At 38.9% G+C, this 17,927-nt stretch overlaps 1 protein-coding gene across 1 annotated transcript in view; it reads left to right on the top strand.

Annotated features, from left to right (window-relative positions):
- The window catches only part of LOC139725786 (protein zwilch homolog), a 79,535-nt gene that overhangs the window by 49,179 nt on the left and 12,429 nt on the right, over positions 1-17,927 (top strand). Inside the window, exons 13-14 of the mRNA XM_071636867.1 lie at positions 9,016-9,134; positions 14,984-15,057. Of these exons, the coding sequence (XP_071492968.1) occupies positions 9,016-9,134; positions 14,984-15,057 (193 nt within the window). The remainder of the gene's footprint in view (positions 1-9,015; positions 9,135-14,983; positions 15,058-17,927) is intronic.

A 17,927-nucleotide genomic window follows, 5' to 3' on the forward strand; every position in this document is an offset into this window, starting at 1 on the left:
AACTCTCATTAGCAGGCTGTTGCAGGGCTTCAGAAACTCTAGAAAAGACTCCGTGTTGTTGCCATATTTTGCCTTGTGACACACGATATGGAGTAAAATTGATTCTATTTCTGTCCAAGGCCGCCCAATTCTCTGCCAAATAGGGGGGCTGCACAGGTAACTTGAAAATTCTTATGGAAGACCCACGCAGGAATGAAATTTGGGAGGGTTTTTTTTTTCTTTGCCTGCAAGGCAAATATGCAAATGGTGACATTTGGCATACCTATGTGGACGTGCACGACATCATAAAGCCAGTGTTGTTATCATCTGGTCTGAAGTATCCTAAGGATCGCAATGCCTTGCAGTGCACTCAAAACAGCTTTTGAATTCAATTAACATTTCTGTATGACGTCTAAAGAGTCTGCATTCTCCAGAGCTGACATTTGTTTGTTTCCTTGTGCTGCAACCTTCTTCTTTTTCCCTCTCTCTCTCATTTTTTCTCTCCTTCATCTGTTGCGTCTCACTCATGCATGCCATCATTTCACCTTCTTTTCATTCTTTGTTCATTAATCTTTTCATCATTCTGATTTTAAAGACACTTTGTGGACAAAAAAAAAGGTGGAATCTGGACAGTGGTTGGTAAACATACTGTGCAAATGTTTACATGTTTTTTGTGAGTGATTGAGGCATAAAACATGTGCCACTGATAAAAGCCAGAACCTGCAACACCAGCACATGGCAAATGTATATATTTTGTGCAGTTTCCAAGTGATAGAATATCAACCCAAACAGAATCTAGTGGCAAAATTTGTCCTAATTGATCAGTCTGGTCCCTTATAATTTGTGGAGCTGTCAGAATGCTGTCAGACAATCCTTAGTCTCTCATATTTTTTTTTTTTTTTTGGGGGGGGGGGGGGGGGGAGTGGGGGTGGGGGAGGGGGAGGAGATGAGCCAGAGAAGACTCAATACTGCCTAGTTATCTTGCTACTAAGGAAAGGTTGTAGGCCAAAAATCTAGATAGCTCCAGGAATAATGGGTAATGCAGCCCTCTAGTCTGATACTTGTATTGATGAGATATCATTGTCATAATGACCATGCCAAGTATGAAGCATTGATGTAGTGATTCATACCGAAGAATTTCAAGAAGTAGGCCCACTGTAAAAGTGGTTTCTTTCGCGTACAGATACTTTCACGGTTTCCATCGGTGCCGACTTTTTCGCGTGTGTTTAAATTCGCAGTCAGCAAAATCTGTGAATTCAATCGGTAAACACTGTTTTATTTTGCACATGAAAACCCACACTATAATCGAATTATTCTTTTATTTATTAGAAATAATAGAAATTAAAATTAAATGCAGGCTTACCTGAAGTCACATCTCTCAAGTACTTTTATGACATGATATCGCTGTGTGTGTTGACCATCAATACACTCAATGCATGGAATCTTCATGTGTGCATGTGCGCAATAGCATTGTAACAAGCGGCGAGTTCAAAACATTTCCTTGCCTGGTTGATTTCGCGCGACTTTTCAAAACATTTTCGCGTGATGTTAAATTCGCGGTTCAACCTCAAAGCACGAAAAGCGCGAAAATAAAACCACCGCGAAAGAAACCACTTTTACAGTATATCACTATTCGTCAGTGCTTTAATTTTGCTTCTTTTTACATGCCAATTCTCAATGTTTATTTCAATTTCTAATGTACTGTATCATGATCAGTGTGATTATATTAAAAAATATATCAATGTAGATTTTGATTCATCCAGGTAGTATGCCGTGATTTTCACAAGTAAGTCCAGTCGAACAGATTTAATTTACACGCTTTTATATTTATAGAAACAAAGCAATTGTAAGCATGTTGCATTTTTATGGTACTAGTTACTGTTTTTTATTATGTGTTAAAAAACAACACACACACACACAAAAGAAATCTGTTGAGCACTTGTTATTTATTGTTGAGTTCTTGGCTGAGGGATGGTCTGCTGTTGGTGAAATCAAGCAATCAGTTCATATATCAAGGAAAAAAAAAGAATAATGGCTTGAAATTAGAAGTTTATGGGTCCACTCTTACACAAATCAATGATTGCATTTTTTTTTTCAGCCCCATCCTTCAGCGTTGGTGGGAAACAAAAGGAAAGAGTGGCATCATTTTCACACTGTCAGCATTCTGCTGTCAGCAGTAGATATGGAAACATTCAACTTATTGTTGCTACTCAGATATCAAATATCAGGGCTCCAAGTTATTACTCTTGTAATCACTTGTGAAACTCACCATGAGTGCTGTTGCCATAGCAGTGCAAGAAAGCTGCCAGTTAGTAGCCAGCATTTTAGTTGTTGTCATGGTAACTGCCATTGCTGTAACTCTGTAGGTAGTACCAAGGTAATTCTTCAACTTGCCAAGCTTTTTCACCAGCAGTCAGAAATCCACCCAGAACTTGACCTAGCTGTATACTGTAAAACCAGAAATTTTCATGTGCATTTTAATGTAGGGAATTTTGCAAGAGCCAAGATTTGAGTAATTAGAATGCAAGCGAAAGTTCTTGTCTACATTATATGCATTGAATGCCAGTGACAGTTCTTGAATATTTCATGCTGCAAAAAAAAAAAGGCTGTCAGCTCCAATTCGCAAAATTTCATGCCGTGAATACTTCTTGCTTCATAGTAATTAGCAAGCCCATTCAAGGTTAACAATGTGCCTCAGTCCAACAGGAAGGCCATGGTGTCACAATAGGGATTAGCAAGATTAGGTAATCTAAATTCATTGACAGCTACAGCTGTAGTTTCCTGTTGTAGTTTTGGTGATTAAAGCACTCTGAGGGTTAAAAGCAATACAAGATGTAGTTTCAAATGCCTCTTTAACTCGTTGAGGACGGACTGATTTTGCTATAACACGCATTTCCCATGGACACCTGCCCAAGCCCACATTTCTCATGGACACTTGCCTGAGTATACTCGGGACTCATTCTCAACGAGTTAAAATACACAGAGGCCCAGATGAATAGCCAATCTTAGGAATTATTGGCCATGGTCTACAAGAGTAAGAGAGAGATAGATGCTTGGCAAAGTTACATTCAAGTGGGGTGAAAGGTCAATCTCAAATGACCCTCATGCCTATAGAGTGAAGTAAATGACTTGACAAAGATGTTTTATGTATACACCACAGTGTGCCCTTTTAAATCTTATTCAATGCAATTACACAAGGTAATTCATTTATAAGGTTACATGATTAAATTTATAATGAATATCTGAAGAAATGAGGGGGAACAGTGAGCTTTCGTGAAAAAAAAACAAACAAGTGGGATGACTCTGGGCCTATGACTCTCACTTTAATGGATACTCCACATGCTTTGCTGAAATGTAGGATGTCCGGAGCAAAAAATGTATTTTGAAGTGAGTGGCTCGGAGATGCATTCTTGTCGTTGTCGAGATGTCTAATTGAGTCCATAGAGGAATGAAGAATTGAAGCGCTACGTGGAAACTAGAAATTATCCCAGGGAGGCGGGAGTAGAGATTGTAAAGTGGGGTAGAAGTCTGCTTTTTCCTAGTCTTGTGTGAGCCGTGGCTTCTACTTCAGAATTTATGAGTGTGCCTGCTAGGAAAGGATATGACCTACACATGACCTGTCATCCATGTTTCATGCCTATACCGGAATTCCCCTTTGATTCAGAGTGGAAATTCTTTTTAACATTCTGTGCTTTCGACAATGGACTTCTGCTGGCTCAAAATTAGGTTTGGGACTTTGCCCATCCAATTGTCTGAGGTGTGAAACACACTAGATGTAAAACTGTGGTGGAAGGATTCAAGACATTGTGTGAGTCCGTTGACTGAAGCTGTATGTTAGTCAAATGGACGGGGAGAGAAAAAGCAAAGTTTTAAAATCATGCTGTTGCTGAAGAAATTTTGTACATTTGGTAAAATATCACACCATAAAACTCTTTTTCCATTCAAACAACTCTGTCTATTAAACAAAAGGGTTAAATCCAACCACCCTCATTGACAAATATGTCCTTTTTACAAATCAGTTATTGTTTTTAAGAGCAACTTTATTTATAACTAGCAATATAACACAATAAGCTTAGACACTGGTTGGCATTACATACCATTACTGTGTAGCTCAGACTTTTGATTTCTAATCAAGAAGAGACATGGATATGATCTTTGTCTGCGCCTAGGATTTTGGACAGTGTGCAACACAATGCAGTTTCCTGTGCCAATCGATGATGCAACGTTTGCTCCTGTGACGATTGCTCTGGTCTTATTTTCTCCAAGGAGTTAGGGTTAGGGTTGTGATAGGGTTTAGGCTTAGCTTCATTTGAAGATTAGGACTAGGTTTAAGGTAATGTTTGTGGGTAGAGTTTATGTTTAGCTTAGCATGCAGATATTTCATGAGAGCAATTGTCACAGGAGCAAATGTCATGGAACCGTGCATGCCAATCCGACCTCAGTGCACTAAGAGTTAAAGAGTGCCTCCTCCAGAGTGAACATGCTTTGATTCTTATGTTCCTAGTGTGATCATAGATGTCACCCTAGCTTTATAGGAAGAAGACTCATCTGTACATTTAAAGGGAATCACATCTGTCATGAATGCATCCAGCGACAGCGTTCGTAGACACACCTAGTTTTCAGCCTTCAATTAGAAGATACGGTACTGCATAGTTATGACACCATTTTTTGTGTGTAGCTATGATAAGCCCACCTCCTGTTTTATCACTCAGACTGTTTGATTGTTTTACAGGCCATTTCTTGGTCTGTTTATTTCATCTGCTGACATCACTGGCAACCATGTACGTCAAGGTTGCTGGAGGCATTTTATCCATCCAGTCCAAGAAACCATTCCCCTCTTTTTTTTCCTTTTTTTTTTAATTGCTGTATCTTTTGTGATATTTCTGTTAACTGCCAGTATTTCATAAGATGCAATGAGAGCATCAGAGACACACTGTGCTCTTATGCCATCGTTTTCATTGGATGCAGAATTATCAAAGCATCTAATCACTTGATTTGTTACTAGTCATTGAACTGGCAACTCCTTTTGAAAGACAAATTATGTTTCTGTCTCAAATTGTCAAATTACAGTAATCTCTTCCCCCCCCCCCCTCCTGTTTTTTTGCATATTTAGAGATAACCTCTTACTAATTCTGCAACTAGTTCTTCTTTATGTGATAAGCAGATGGTGAACAGTTCCTTTTATGAAGTATAATGAGATACCACCATGTGATGTACTATCCTTTCAAACAATAAATCATTTGTGATTTAGCTCAAAATACCTGCAAACAGTCAAATGGAATAATGTTTCATTATACTGGAATATATGCACTGTGGGTCAATTTAGCTGAATTGGACGTTTGGTTTTGTTTTGAAGTATAGAATTTGTTGTAAATAATGTTTGTAAGCAATTCTAAAGACACTTTTTTTTGGTCTCGGGTAAGTTTCCTCTTTTTTTCAATCCAGGGGTGTAAAAAAAGGAAAGAAATGTGCTTTGATAGAAACCTTACCAAAACATTGAAGTTTATCAGCTGCAGCAATGATGCTTTGATATAATTATGAATGTATTGCTCTTATGGAGTGTATTAACCCGTTGAGGACAAACTGATTTCGCTACAACATGCATTTCCCGTAAACACCTGCCAGAGTATTCTCAGGACTCGTCCTCAACGGGTTAAGTATTAGGTTAATCTGGTAATCCCTTGACAATGGTTGCCATTGTGGTGTAAATCCATTTTATGATTGACATACAATAAAGATTACATTTTGTAACTTATTGTACCCAAATACAGCCTAACTGCAAAGCTTTGTCTCTTAAATTTTTATCCTTTTTTTTATTGATTATTTATTTGGATGGTAAGGTACTGTATACGCCGTATATTGTGCAAGGTTTTTTTATTTTGGCAAAGTTTACGAGCTGGGTGCAATCTGTGAAATTATTATCTCTGATGTAGATATGAATGCGAAGTGCTCACGCACATGTCTCCGTTTATTCCTGTGCTTCACATTCTCACATTTAAAGGGTGTATACAGTTCTGGTCGAGGTGTAGATTTAGCTTTTAACATTTTGCGAGATATTCAGAAACCACTCTATGAGATGTAAGTGGAATGCAGTTCTAAAGGGTATCAAAAGTTTATTCGATGAAAATCGGTTTTGAAATGGCTGAGATTTCCAAAAACAAGGTGAAGCAAAGAGATCCTAATAAAGTTGTGGCATGTTGCCTTTTATTATTAGCACTTTTTGTCTCGCCCACCGGAGGTGAAGGCGAGACTAAGGGATCCAAATGGCGTCCGTCCGTCGTCCGTCGTCCGTCGTCCGTCGTCCGTCACAAATGTTAAAGTTTACCTGCAAGACTCTCTTATGATGCATAACTTGGCAACTGTTACAGCAATGGCAGCCACACTTGGGTGATAGAAGCACTAGGGGTATCTTCATGTTATGGTGTTGTCGGACGTCATGTGATGATGTCAAAGGTCATTTGAGGTCATTATATTAAAGAGTATGTGCAAGACTCTCTTTTCTATGTTAAAGTTTACCTGCAAGACTCTCTTTTGACAAATAACTTCACATAAGTTGCTTGGATTGCAACCTAACTTGGGTCATAGATGCACTGGGGGTACCTTCATGTTATGGTGCCATTGGCGGTCACAGGATAAGGTCAAAGGTCATTTGAGGTCATACGTTAAAGTTTACTTGCAAGACTCTCTTATCACACGTAACTCGACACATGTTGCTACAATGGCAATCAAACTTGGGTGATGGATGCACTGGGGGTACCTTGATGTTATGGTGCCGTAAGAGGTCACATGATAAGGTCAAAGGTCATTTGAGGTCATATGTTAAAGTTTACTTGCAAGACTCTCTTATCACACGTAACTCGGCACATGTTTGCTACAATGGCAATCAAACTTGGGTGATGGTAGATGTCTCTTGGGAAGTTGAAGGTAACCACAAGGTCAAAGGTTACAGACAGGGGTCAATGAACTTTTAGGGCCCAATGTTAAGTTTTTAGGGTGCATTTCGTTTATGGCTCATAACTTTTGATCCCTTTGTCCGTTTGTGACCAAACTTGGATGGAAGATGTCCCTTGGGGAGGTGAAGGTCGTCACAAAGTCAAAGGTCACAGACAGGGGTCAACAAACTTTTAGGGCCCGATCTTATGTTTTTAGGGCGCGTTTTGATTGTGGCTCATAACTTTTGATCCCTATGTCCGTTTGTGACCAAACTTGGACGGTAGATGTCCCTTGGGGAGTTAAAGGTCATCACAAGGTCAAAGGTCACAGAAAGGGGTCAACAAATTTTTAGGGCCCAATGTTAAGTTTTTATGGCGCTTTTCGATTATGGCTCATTACTTTTGATCCCTTTGTCCGTTTGTGACCAAACTTGGATGGTAAATGTCCCTTAGGGTGTTGAAAGTCACCACAAGGTCAAAGGTCATAAGCAGGTCAATTAACTTCTGGGAATGATAAAAAATATTAATTCCTTGTACGTGAATGGGCGAGACACAATTTGGCGATTGCCTTGTTTGGATATCTCAGCCATTTGAAAACCAATTTTCATCAAATAAACATTGAATCCTTCTTAGAATTACATGCTCTTCCATATTTCAAAAGAGGCTTTTCATTATCTCACTTAGGAATGTTCAAAACATGAATCCCTACCTCAACCAGTACTGTACAGTCCCTTTAACCACTCGCAAAATTGTCGGGAAGTCCCAATTTGCGAAAAAATTAGACTCGCTATATGGCGTACGCAGTATATATCACTTGACAGCTTGGAATCTCAGAGTGGGACTTAAAATTCCTATCTTCTATGGTAAATTGCATGTTGGTGTGGAGATGCAACATATTTGGCTTTCTTTCTGTTTTTGTGTTTTCTTGATTTTCTTGAAAAAGATGAAGTTCTCATCATCTGACCTAGTACAGAAACCTTTCTCAAAGTATACGTTTAACTGAGAAGGAAAATCAAAGTAGTTACAGCTTCCATCACAGAAATCTGCCGTAAATCACATAAGCTTTGGATGATGTTGCCATATGCCTCAAAGGATTTAGCAGCACAGACATAGGGGCACCATGCAGGGGAATTTAGCTGAAAATATAAAGTTTTATTCTTCCCAAATCCATCGTTTGTTTGCCGCTGAGCTAATACCAAGTCGGGGAACCTATGAATACATTGACTTTTATTATTGCAGTACAGCTGAGAGGAGAACAGATGCTGGCATGAAAATGTTACTGATATTGACAGTACCCTTTCATAAGATTTTTTCGTACCCTTTCCAGATTGTAGAGTGTTTTCATGATTACAAACTACTTTGTATATCCTGAGGATACTAAGTATAATTTTGTGTAAGTGTGTGATATCAGTAGGCGTTGTTTGCTGTATATACATGTGTTCGTATGAACACATGACACTGTGTGAGAATAGAATTCTTGAGTTCCTTTGATGGGTCATATGAATGCTGTGTGTACATATGTGTGTGTCTGTGTGTGTGTTGGTGTGTCTGTGAAAGTTTGTACATGTATGTGAATAAATTGTCATTCCTGTGGGTGTGCAAAATTGTTTTCTCTGTCTTCCCATCTTAGAAAAGTGATTTTTTTTTTTTTTTGGTATCTCTCCTCTTCTTTTTTTTTTCATGTGCACTTATCACTTGTCGGTTACTTGTGATGTTATAAGTGAAGTTATTAGATATGTATGTCCTGTTTTTTCAATACTTAAAAAAAGGAGTCATGTTGTAAGTTTACTGTAGCTGTATTGTGCATTATATGCAATTTCTTTCTTTTTTTCCCCATGTATCTGTAATATATGCGTAGGGGCTCTGAGAAAAAGTTTGTAGCCACTGACAGAGCTACTCAAGTGAAGCAAGACCAATAAATAAGTAAATGAATAAACAAATTAATGAATGAGTAAAAAAATTCATCCATACATAAATTAATGAATAAATCAATCAATAGATGAAATGAATAAATTAGGAGCCACTGGAACTTGTAATGTATATCTACAGTTTGTACCTTGGTTACCAAAAATTATCTCCTAAATTTATTTTTTGTTCTATCTAGTAAACTACCAAGCATCTGGAGGATGACATCTCAGTCTGGAGCTAGAGCAGAGAGAACCAGCTCAGTTTACCAGCTTAGTCACAAACCTCTCTTTGACATGGAGTCTACTTCCATTCAAGGTAACCCATTCCCTACTGGAACCTGGCAGCCCATGTATTAAATCTATGGGGGTTTCAGAATTCGGCATGGAACAGGTTAACTCTACTACTTGTCAGCTGAGAACCAGAAGGGCACTATCGCATTCTAAGATTTGAGCATTTAAGTGAAAATAAAACAATCAATTTTCATGAAATGAAAAGTTTATTAAATCAAGAGTGGGTAGACTGATAAAGCATTGTTCCAAATATAGGGTAAAATTGCACCCTTGTGGTTATGATTTTTAACATTTTGCTGAAAATGAAAAATAATTTTAAATTGACACCATAATGTAGAGGAGATCAAGTTCTACAAAACGATAGCAAATAACTCAATACCCCCAAAATTGTGATAATTAAAGGCCCTTCTGGTTTTCAGCTGATGTATTATAACCTATGCCTTTTGCCTCGGCACACCTCTCTAACCATCTCTGTATTTTGTGTGCCGAGCAGTACCTGGGCCCAGTTTTATGAAGAGTTATAATTGATTATATAGTTGATTTTTGTGTTAAGTCTATGGCAGCCTGTGTGGTAAGGAAATTTATAATCAATTATATCTTTTGATGAAATGGGGCCCAGGACTAGCGTTTTTTTTCACTAATTTGCACAGATCTCTTGAAATTATCTCTGAAGGGTATCTTAGTCATTAAGCTTGTTGTTTCAAATCAGTTGGGGACTGCCACATTGTTGAATCTTTTTATGCCTCCGCCACGAAGTGGTGCCGGAGGCATTATGTTTTCAGGTTGTCCGTCCGTCCGTACGTCCGTCCGTACGTACGTCCGTCCGTACGTACGTCCGTCCGCTTTCGTTTACGCGATAACTTGAGTATTATTTACTGGAATTTTACCAAACTTGGTCCAAGTATAAAGTATGATGGGGCAATTATTTGATTAGATTTTGGGTGAAATCGGATAAAGGTCAAAGGTCAAAGGTCAAGGTCAAATCATGAAATTGTATCCGTTTACGCGATAACTCAAGAATGGATGGAGCAAATTTCACCAAACTGTGTTGGAGGATGATGTACGATGGGACAATTACTTGATTAGTTTTTCTGTGAAATCGGACAGAGGTCAAAGGTCAGAGATCAAGGTCAAATCCTAAAATTTATCTGTTTACCTGATAACTCTAAACTGGATGAAGCAGCTTTCACCAAACTTGGTCCAAGGATGATGTATGATGGGACAATTAGTTGAGTAGATTTTAGTGACATTGGCAAGAGGTCAAAGGTCAAAAGGTCAAAGTCAAATGCTACAAATGTTGCAATTTCCCCCATATCTATGCAATGCCTGAAGGTATTTTCTTGAAACTTGGTGTGGACATGTACTACTGCATAGAGATTCTCCAGAGAGAGTTTCATGTCATAAGGTCAAAGGTCAAAAGGTTAGGTGAAAATGTTGCAATATCACTTTTCTCGCAAATGGTTCAATGTATTTTCATGGAACTTGGTACATACGCATGTACTGACTGGCAGGGATTATATAGGGAACTTAGGGGTCATGGGTCAATAGTCAGGGGTCAAAGGTCAAGGTCAACTCCTCAAAATTTTACTATTTCCCCCATACGATGCAATGCTTGCATTATTAGTTTCAAAACTTAATACATGCATTACCTAATGGAGATTCTCTGGGAAATTTCCAACCAGAAGGTCAAAGGTCAAAGGTTAAGGGTCAAAGGCCAGGTTTCAATGCCCTCCCCCCCCCCAAAAAAAAAAAAAAAAATCTATTTTGTACCGTCATCACACTCTTTCTTCATACCTTTGAAATTACTCAATGCATAAACTTCCCCAAAACTCCCCAAATATGTGTTCCTGCACTCTTAGAAAATTATAGCAAACCCAGTTCACAACCATTTCAATATTTTGCCAGTTATGTGAAACTGTCATGGATCACACATTGTGAAGACATTGTACTATACGCCTACTGGAAGAATCATGCATTATGGCGGAGGCATCAGTCGCCATAGCGACATTTCTAGTTTTTTTATGGGGGGGATGAGTTTTCTTAGTCACGAGAGAGGAGTCAACAAATGCCAATAGAATGACATGACACATTATGAAGGCAAGTACAAAGGCACATGAAGTGTGGACGTCACAACTGTGATAACGGACTCATGTGACTATGAGAAGCCTATCCCCTGTTGATACACTCAGACTGTTTGATTGATTTTTCAGGGCATTTCTTGGTCTGTTTATTACCTCTGCAAAGGGAGGAAGTTATGTTTTCATTACTGTATGTTTGTTTGTCCATGTGCAAAATAACTTTAAAAGTTGTGAACGGATTTGGATGAAACTTGCAGGAAAGTTTTAGAATGATGCAATGAACAAATGATTAAATTTTGGTAGTGATCTGGAAATTTTTTATGGATTTTATGAAGGATCTTCGATATTTTGGCAGGCAGGGTCGATGAACTTCAAAGTTCAAGCTGCGCATTTTGAGGTTTTCATACGCGCACTAAAATGCATGCTCTAGTTTCTGCTAGGCTGAGGCGCGCCGTGCAGCTGAGGGTTTATGACGTAACAAAGGCATCTATATTGGGAATTCGGGCGATTTTCAGCATGTATACGTATGGGTGGAAATCACTGAACTCTGTGGAAGAACAAGATCATTGGTGGAACTTAGCTGCTTGGCAGAGCTCTGCATTCTCAGAGTGATTCTCTAGTTTCATCAGCTGACATCGCTGACAATCATGTACCTCAAGCTTGCTGGAGGCATTCTATTCATCCTCTGATCTGGCTCTCATGGTAGTGCCATAGATTCCCAGAGCGTAATTACAGAGATTCACTTTTGCTTGTAAGCATGAAGCTCCACGATGTCCCCATTATTTTAACCTTTGGAACTGAAGAAGCCATTGTTGCCTACTTTGTTTTTTGGATCATCTTCCTCACAATACATGAAGCCACTGGAAGGATAAGATAGAAGTTGTATATCAGCAGAGCAAAAGCTAAGTTAAAGTGTATCAATGTCTTGAAAATCAACTTTGTGAAACGGCAGAGGGCTGCTTTGGACATTTTTTGACATTTTGAGAATGCAGAAATGTAGAATGAAGAAAGTATAGATATTCCAAATTGCACTAAAAATGTGTCTTTTGTTAACACTAGTTGAAAGGCATTACTGATTGGTATCGATCACACAGATTGGATGTTTTTACATGGATTTCTGTGTGTATTATACGTATGTGCACAATTGCTTAGCCATGCAGTCACCCATTTGGCGAAGGACGAGTCCAGGCGTGTGATGCAATATGGGCTTCCCACAGAGCTACCAAGTCTCACGTATTCTGCGTGAGACTCAAGCATTTAGGGGCCATCTCACGATCTCACGCATGTCACCCATTTTTCTCACGCATCAGGTGAAGTCTGCAACTTGGGCCTATAATAATGAGCATGTAGCTCAAAAGATTAAAGTGATAGCTGCAAATGAAAGTATATATTTCCCTTTTGTCTTATAGTCACTTAAGTATGCACCTGATCGCACCATAAAGAGCTAAAAATTGAGAAAGCTCCCTACCGTGGGACTCGGGCCACAGGGGGAAAAAGCCCCTCCCACACCCTCGCTCGCATGCCGAGATGCCGAGTCATGATAATCTCACTCATAAAATTTTTTTGAACTTGGCATCCCTGTTCCCAGCATTTCCTTCGCATTTGCTACACATGTTAGAAACTTTGTAACATGGTGCAAGCATGCTCACTATTGGTATTCAATGCTGGATCAAATATGTACACTATATAGACCGATTCAGGTTTGTTGAGGGCAGCAGACAATTCGTGGCACTGGGCACAGCCATAAGCTCATTTTGCAGTGTCCCAGCCAACCCCCCCTCCTCTCCCCCACCCCACGGGCAACATGTTTATCGCGCACATGTAACAAAGGTTCGCGCACTAAGCAAGCATTCGCGCACTCAGTACGAGACGCCCATTGGATAAAACAACCATGCATCGGTTTTTCATTCCGTGCGTGTGAGAGGGGTGGGGGAGTGGGGGGGGGGGGGTCGGCTGGCACACCGCAGTAATGGCGCTGCCCATGCCAAAAATACACATACCGCATCACAGAATCGGTCTATACATTGATTGTATGCCATGTATGCTATCAGCTTTATTTTACTCTTTATGCAACACCTAAAACGAATGTAGCTATCTGATTGGTTGATTGCCTATTACGTGACATTTAGTTAAAAGTTCCATGTGGCTGTCAGTTGTACAATTTTGTTTGAGCAAAAACGGATAGCACATGGCTGTCGTCATCCGTTTTCATTGACTCCCGTGTTAAACTCACGATTGACTCAAAGTTTTTGTTCCATCACAGGGCTCTGAAGTCACAATAAACAAACATTTGCTGCCCTCACTAAATTACAAGCGCACTTACAAGCGCATACTTTTGTCACTCATGAATTTCTACCCCGACCAGATTTTTTTTTTCTTTGTACAAACTGGATATCAAAGAAAGACTTTATGATGTGCAAGCATTTCTTGCTAGTCAAGCTGCCATGTATTGAGTGGAGAATAAATACTACTCTTCTTGCCTACATTGTTTTGGAAGAAATTGAAGCATTTCCTTTGTGAAGGAACAGCTTTGATCAGAATCATTTACATGAATTCTATCATTTGATTACATGAGGACCATTCAAATAGCAGTCTTAACATTTTTGTACTAAGACTTGCCATGTGACCACAAACAGGAAGTATGTGCAGTGGATAAAAAAAAAAAAATCAGGAATGATTTGTTAACTTTTATTTCAAAACCGTGCACCCTTGCCACAAAATGATTCACAATCAATATGATCTTGTCATGTAGTCATCAAGAAGATGACATGATCTTTCATCTAGTTGTCTGAGAGTTCTCGTGAACAAACTTTTCCTCTTTATATCAAGCGGCAGTGACCACACAAGTAGGGCCAACCACGTAAGGCATCATTACTTACCACGACCGTGGAAAGTTTAGAGTGAATTTGGCTCAGGGCAAGTCTACTTATGGAGAGATGAATGATTTTGGGTAAGAAGCGGGACAAGAATAGGTTAGACTGCGGCGGGCACCAAGGCAAACCGTGTCTGACGAACTCTCTACGGTCTACACACGGCTAATAGCTTTTGAGGGCGCTTATCAAATCCTGACTGTAATCGAATGTCTAATGGCTTTTTGCCGCTGGTGGTAATCAATCGAAAAATGCCCCCCAACATGTACTAAACTCTAGCCAAGAAAGTATTTGTAAATAAATTCACCAACTTAAAGTAAATTTGGACATGCTTAATATGAACTTTAGTGACATTTTAGCCTTATTTGTGGCAAGAGGCATGTGTAGAGTTGTGTGGCCTCCCTACGTGGGTGCATGATACTTATCAATAAAATACTGTACTTCACTTGGCTTCGATAGCAGTATCATGCATAATCCAAGAAATGGCCTTGAAAGGCTAGATATATCTCTCCTGTGGGAACACCCACTTGTTGATTGAGTTCTCCTGCTTTAGCCCGCCCGAGGAAATCCATTTGAAAGCCAGCGTGGTGCTAATTGGGTTCTCTCTCCTAATCCTCACCTGTGCATTGGTTTCTTTTATGACCTCATCCCAGTGTAAAATGCCCAGTGTGAAATGGGATTTGATCTGCTGGAAGTGCACGCATTCTGAATAAATTTGCCTTTTACAATTTTATGCTTGGAATTCATTTACATAATAACTAACTAAGAATATACACTAGTACCTAATAGTGGAATGTTTAGTATTTTCTTTCTGGTTTTGCCCTCCTTGTATATGTCTTGTGAAACATTTTGTTGTGATGAAAATGTAAAGAGAACACTTTGGATTTGGATTATTGATTTTGTTGTTTTTGTGCGTGTCTAAACAGATGTCTTGCTGGACGAAAATGCAGATGCGAGAGAGGTGTTAACGTACTATGCAACCCACATAAAGAGAGAATGTGTACACTATCCATAGTAACTTTAGTCGGCGCCTACAGCTTACAATGACGGATGAGGAACTCTACCCTTAAGCGGCATAGTGATGCAAGAGACCCTTTGGTGTTTGGTTGTCCACTCATGTGACCATCAGGCTGCTCGACCACCATTTCATCAGTCCCTGTGTAATTACTGTTTAATACACAGAGATACATTTACTTGAGTGATGAGGAAATTGAATACAGTGCGTATCAAAAAAAAAAAGGTAATCCAACTTTGGAGGGCTACCATTTCATAATTCTCAGCTATGGAGAGCTCACTGTTAGTGTGAGGAGAGAGGAACTCTTCCTCTTAACATTGATACCTGATTATGTTGACAAATTTCATGCATGACTGAGCACATAACTCAAAAGACAACAGTGACAAATTACACTTTTTCCACGTCTGAGTGCTATTGTAAAGGAATAATGCATGTGTCACTGAATGGATGGGATCTATCAATGAAAGTGGTAACATTAGCAGGCCAGTCTGAATGACTGCAGGTTTGTGTTTAGGGTTTCTTCTAACCTTTTATGGTTTGTAATCTTAAATATGGCCACCTTTGTTGATAACTTGGTTACTTCCACAAAGGCGGAACCATTATCCATTTTCTCTCTTCACATTCAAGACTTGGTTTTGCGCTGCGAGCTATGTGTTGAATGTGGACATAGAAAAATGGACTGTGTGGGTTTTCCTTAGTAGGAGTCACCAAGTTATTGGACAGGTGGCCATGTGAAAGGTTATGAACCATAAAATGTTAGAAGAAACCCTAAACACATACCTGCAGTCATGCAGGCTGGCCTGTTAATGTTACCACTTTTATTGAGACATTCCATCCATTCAGTGAGACATGCATTGTTCCATCACGATAACACTCAAACTTGGAAAAAGTGTAATTTGTCATTGTTGTCTTTAAAGTTCATGTGCTCTGTCATGCATGACATGTTTCAGCGTAATTAGGTATCAATGGAAAGAGGAAGAGTTCCTCTTTCCTCATGACTAACATTGCACTCTCCATTGATGACAATTATGAAATGGTAGCTCTCCAAAGTTGAATTACCTTTTTTTGATATGCTCTGTACAATACAAATATACAATATCATATACTGTATGTGTGTACACTGTGTACAATGATATTTGAGTATCTGATTAAATGAAGAAGTATTTGTGTGTACAATGTGTAGATACACAATAACATGCCTATATTTAAGTATACTTGACATAAGTGAAAGGTCAACTGAAATCTATATTTTCACAATTTCAGTGCTAGTTCTAGAGGTTTACATTGCATTTTGATTAAAAAGTTGAAACTTTTAAATATTCATATATATTAAAAAATTATTTATTTTAATGGCTCTGTGACTGAAGTCAGTGCTGGATTGAATGTTTCTTAAGATTTCAGTGTCTATAATTTGATTTTAAAAACATTCTTATTAATTTTTTCCAAGGAAAATTGTGAATGTTAAAGTACAGTCAGTATTTATTCTAGGCACTCAGCGCTGCTTTGTGTATTCTCCCATAATGTATATTATCTATATTACCGTGTTGTTATTATACCCCCGCCAAACGAAGTTTGAAGGGGGTATATAGGAATCAGCAGACGGTCGGGCGGTCGGGCGGTCGGTCCATTGCAAATCTTGCGTCGCGAACTACTTCCTCAGTTTTCAACCGATTCCCATAAAACTTGGCACAGATGTGTGCCTTGGGTTGTAGATGTGCAAGACGTATTTTTTGACAGTACCCAAAAGTACGTTGCCATGGTAACGGCATATTATGGGCAAAAATGGGTACAAATCTTGCGTCGCGAACTCCTCCCACAGTTTTTGATCAATTTTTATGAAATTAGGTACAGATGTTCATCTGAATATGTTAATGTGCAAGACACATATTTCCGCAGTGGCAAAAAGTGCGTTGCCATGGTAACGGCATGTTATTGGTAAAATATAGGGCAAAATGCTTCATGGCAAAACTGCTTCATCAGTGTTCTTCCAATTCTCATGGAATTCATATTGAATGTTTGTCTTAGGATATAGGTCAGCATGACACATTTCTTGACAGTGACAAAAAGTATGTTGCCATGGTAACAGCTCACATATTATGAGCCAAAATGATGGAAAATTTTGTGTTGCAAACTACTTCCTCAGTTTTTGCCCAATTTCCATGAAACTTGGTACAGATGTGTGCCTTTGGTTGTAGATGTGCAAGACGCATTTTTCGACAGTACCCGAAAGTACGTTGCCATGGTAACGGCATATTTATGGCAGAAGATCAAGGAAAGATCTTGCGGATTTAACTACTTCCTCAGTTTTTTTACCAAAGCTTATGAAATGTTGTTTGGCGGGGGTATAACCAGTCGCTGTAGCGACATTTCTAGTTTATCTTTGGTGTAGGAATCTGAACTGCGATGAACTAATGCGATCGCCCTACTTAGGAAATCCCTACAGACATGCTCATGTTTTAATCAGCAGCTTCCTTTACCCATGCTCATCTCTTACTTCATTAACAGGCACAAACATACTTCATTTTGACAGAAATTTTTGATGTGCTGGCATTAACTAAGATGGCTTCTCCATGCAGGTAGAGATTCAGAATAATGATGAATAGGTGGAAAAAGGGATTGTGCCCTTTGTGACTTTCTGCAGGGATATTCAATCAAAGATTAACTTTTAGACTTTCATTTAAATGAAATTCATAATGAACATAAGATAAGCAACATAAGTGGACTTACAATCAACAGTAAAGTTGATGTTAAATTTAAGTCAAAAGAAGAAAATTTGTTATGTTATTGCCAAAAAGCAACAAAAAAAAAATGCTTCTCAATGTGTCAGGAAGGTAAAGATAAAAACAAGTGACAGA

The sequence above is a fragment of the Diadema antillarum genome, unplaced genomic scaffold (genome assembly GCF_040938485.1).
Source record: "Diadema antillarum isolate AM-2024a unplaced genomic scaffold, OU_Dant_1.0 seq00000059_RagTag, whole genome shotgun sequence".
NCBI lineage: Eukaryota > Metazoa > Echinodermata > Echinoidea > Diadematoida > Diadematidae > Diadema > Diadema antillarum.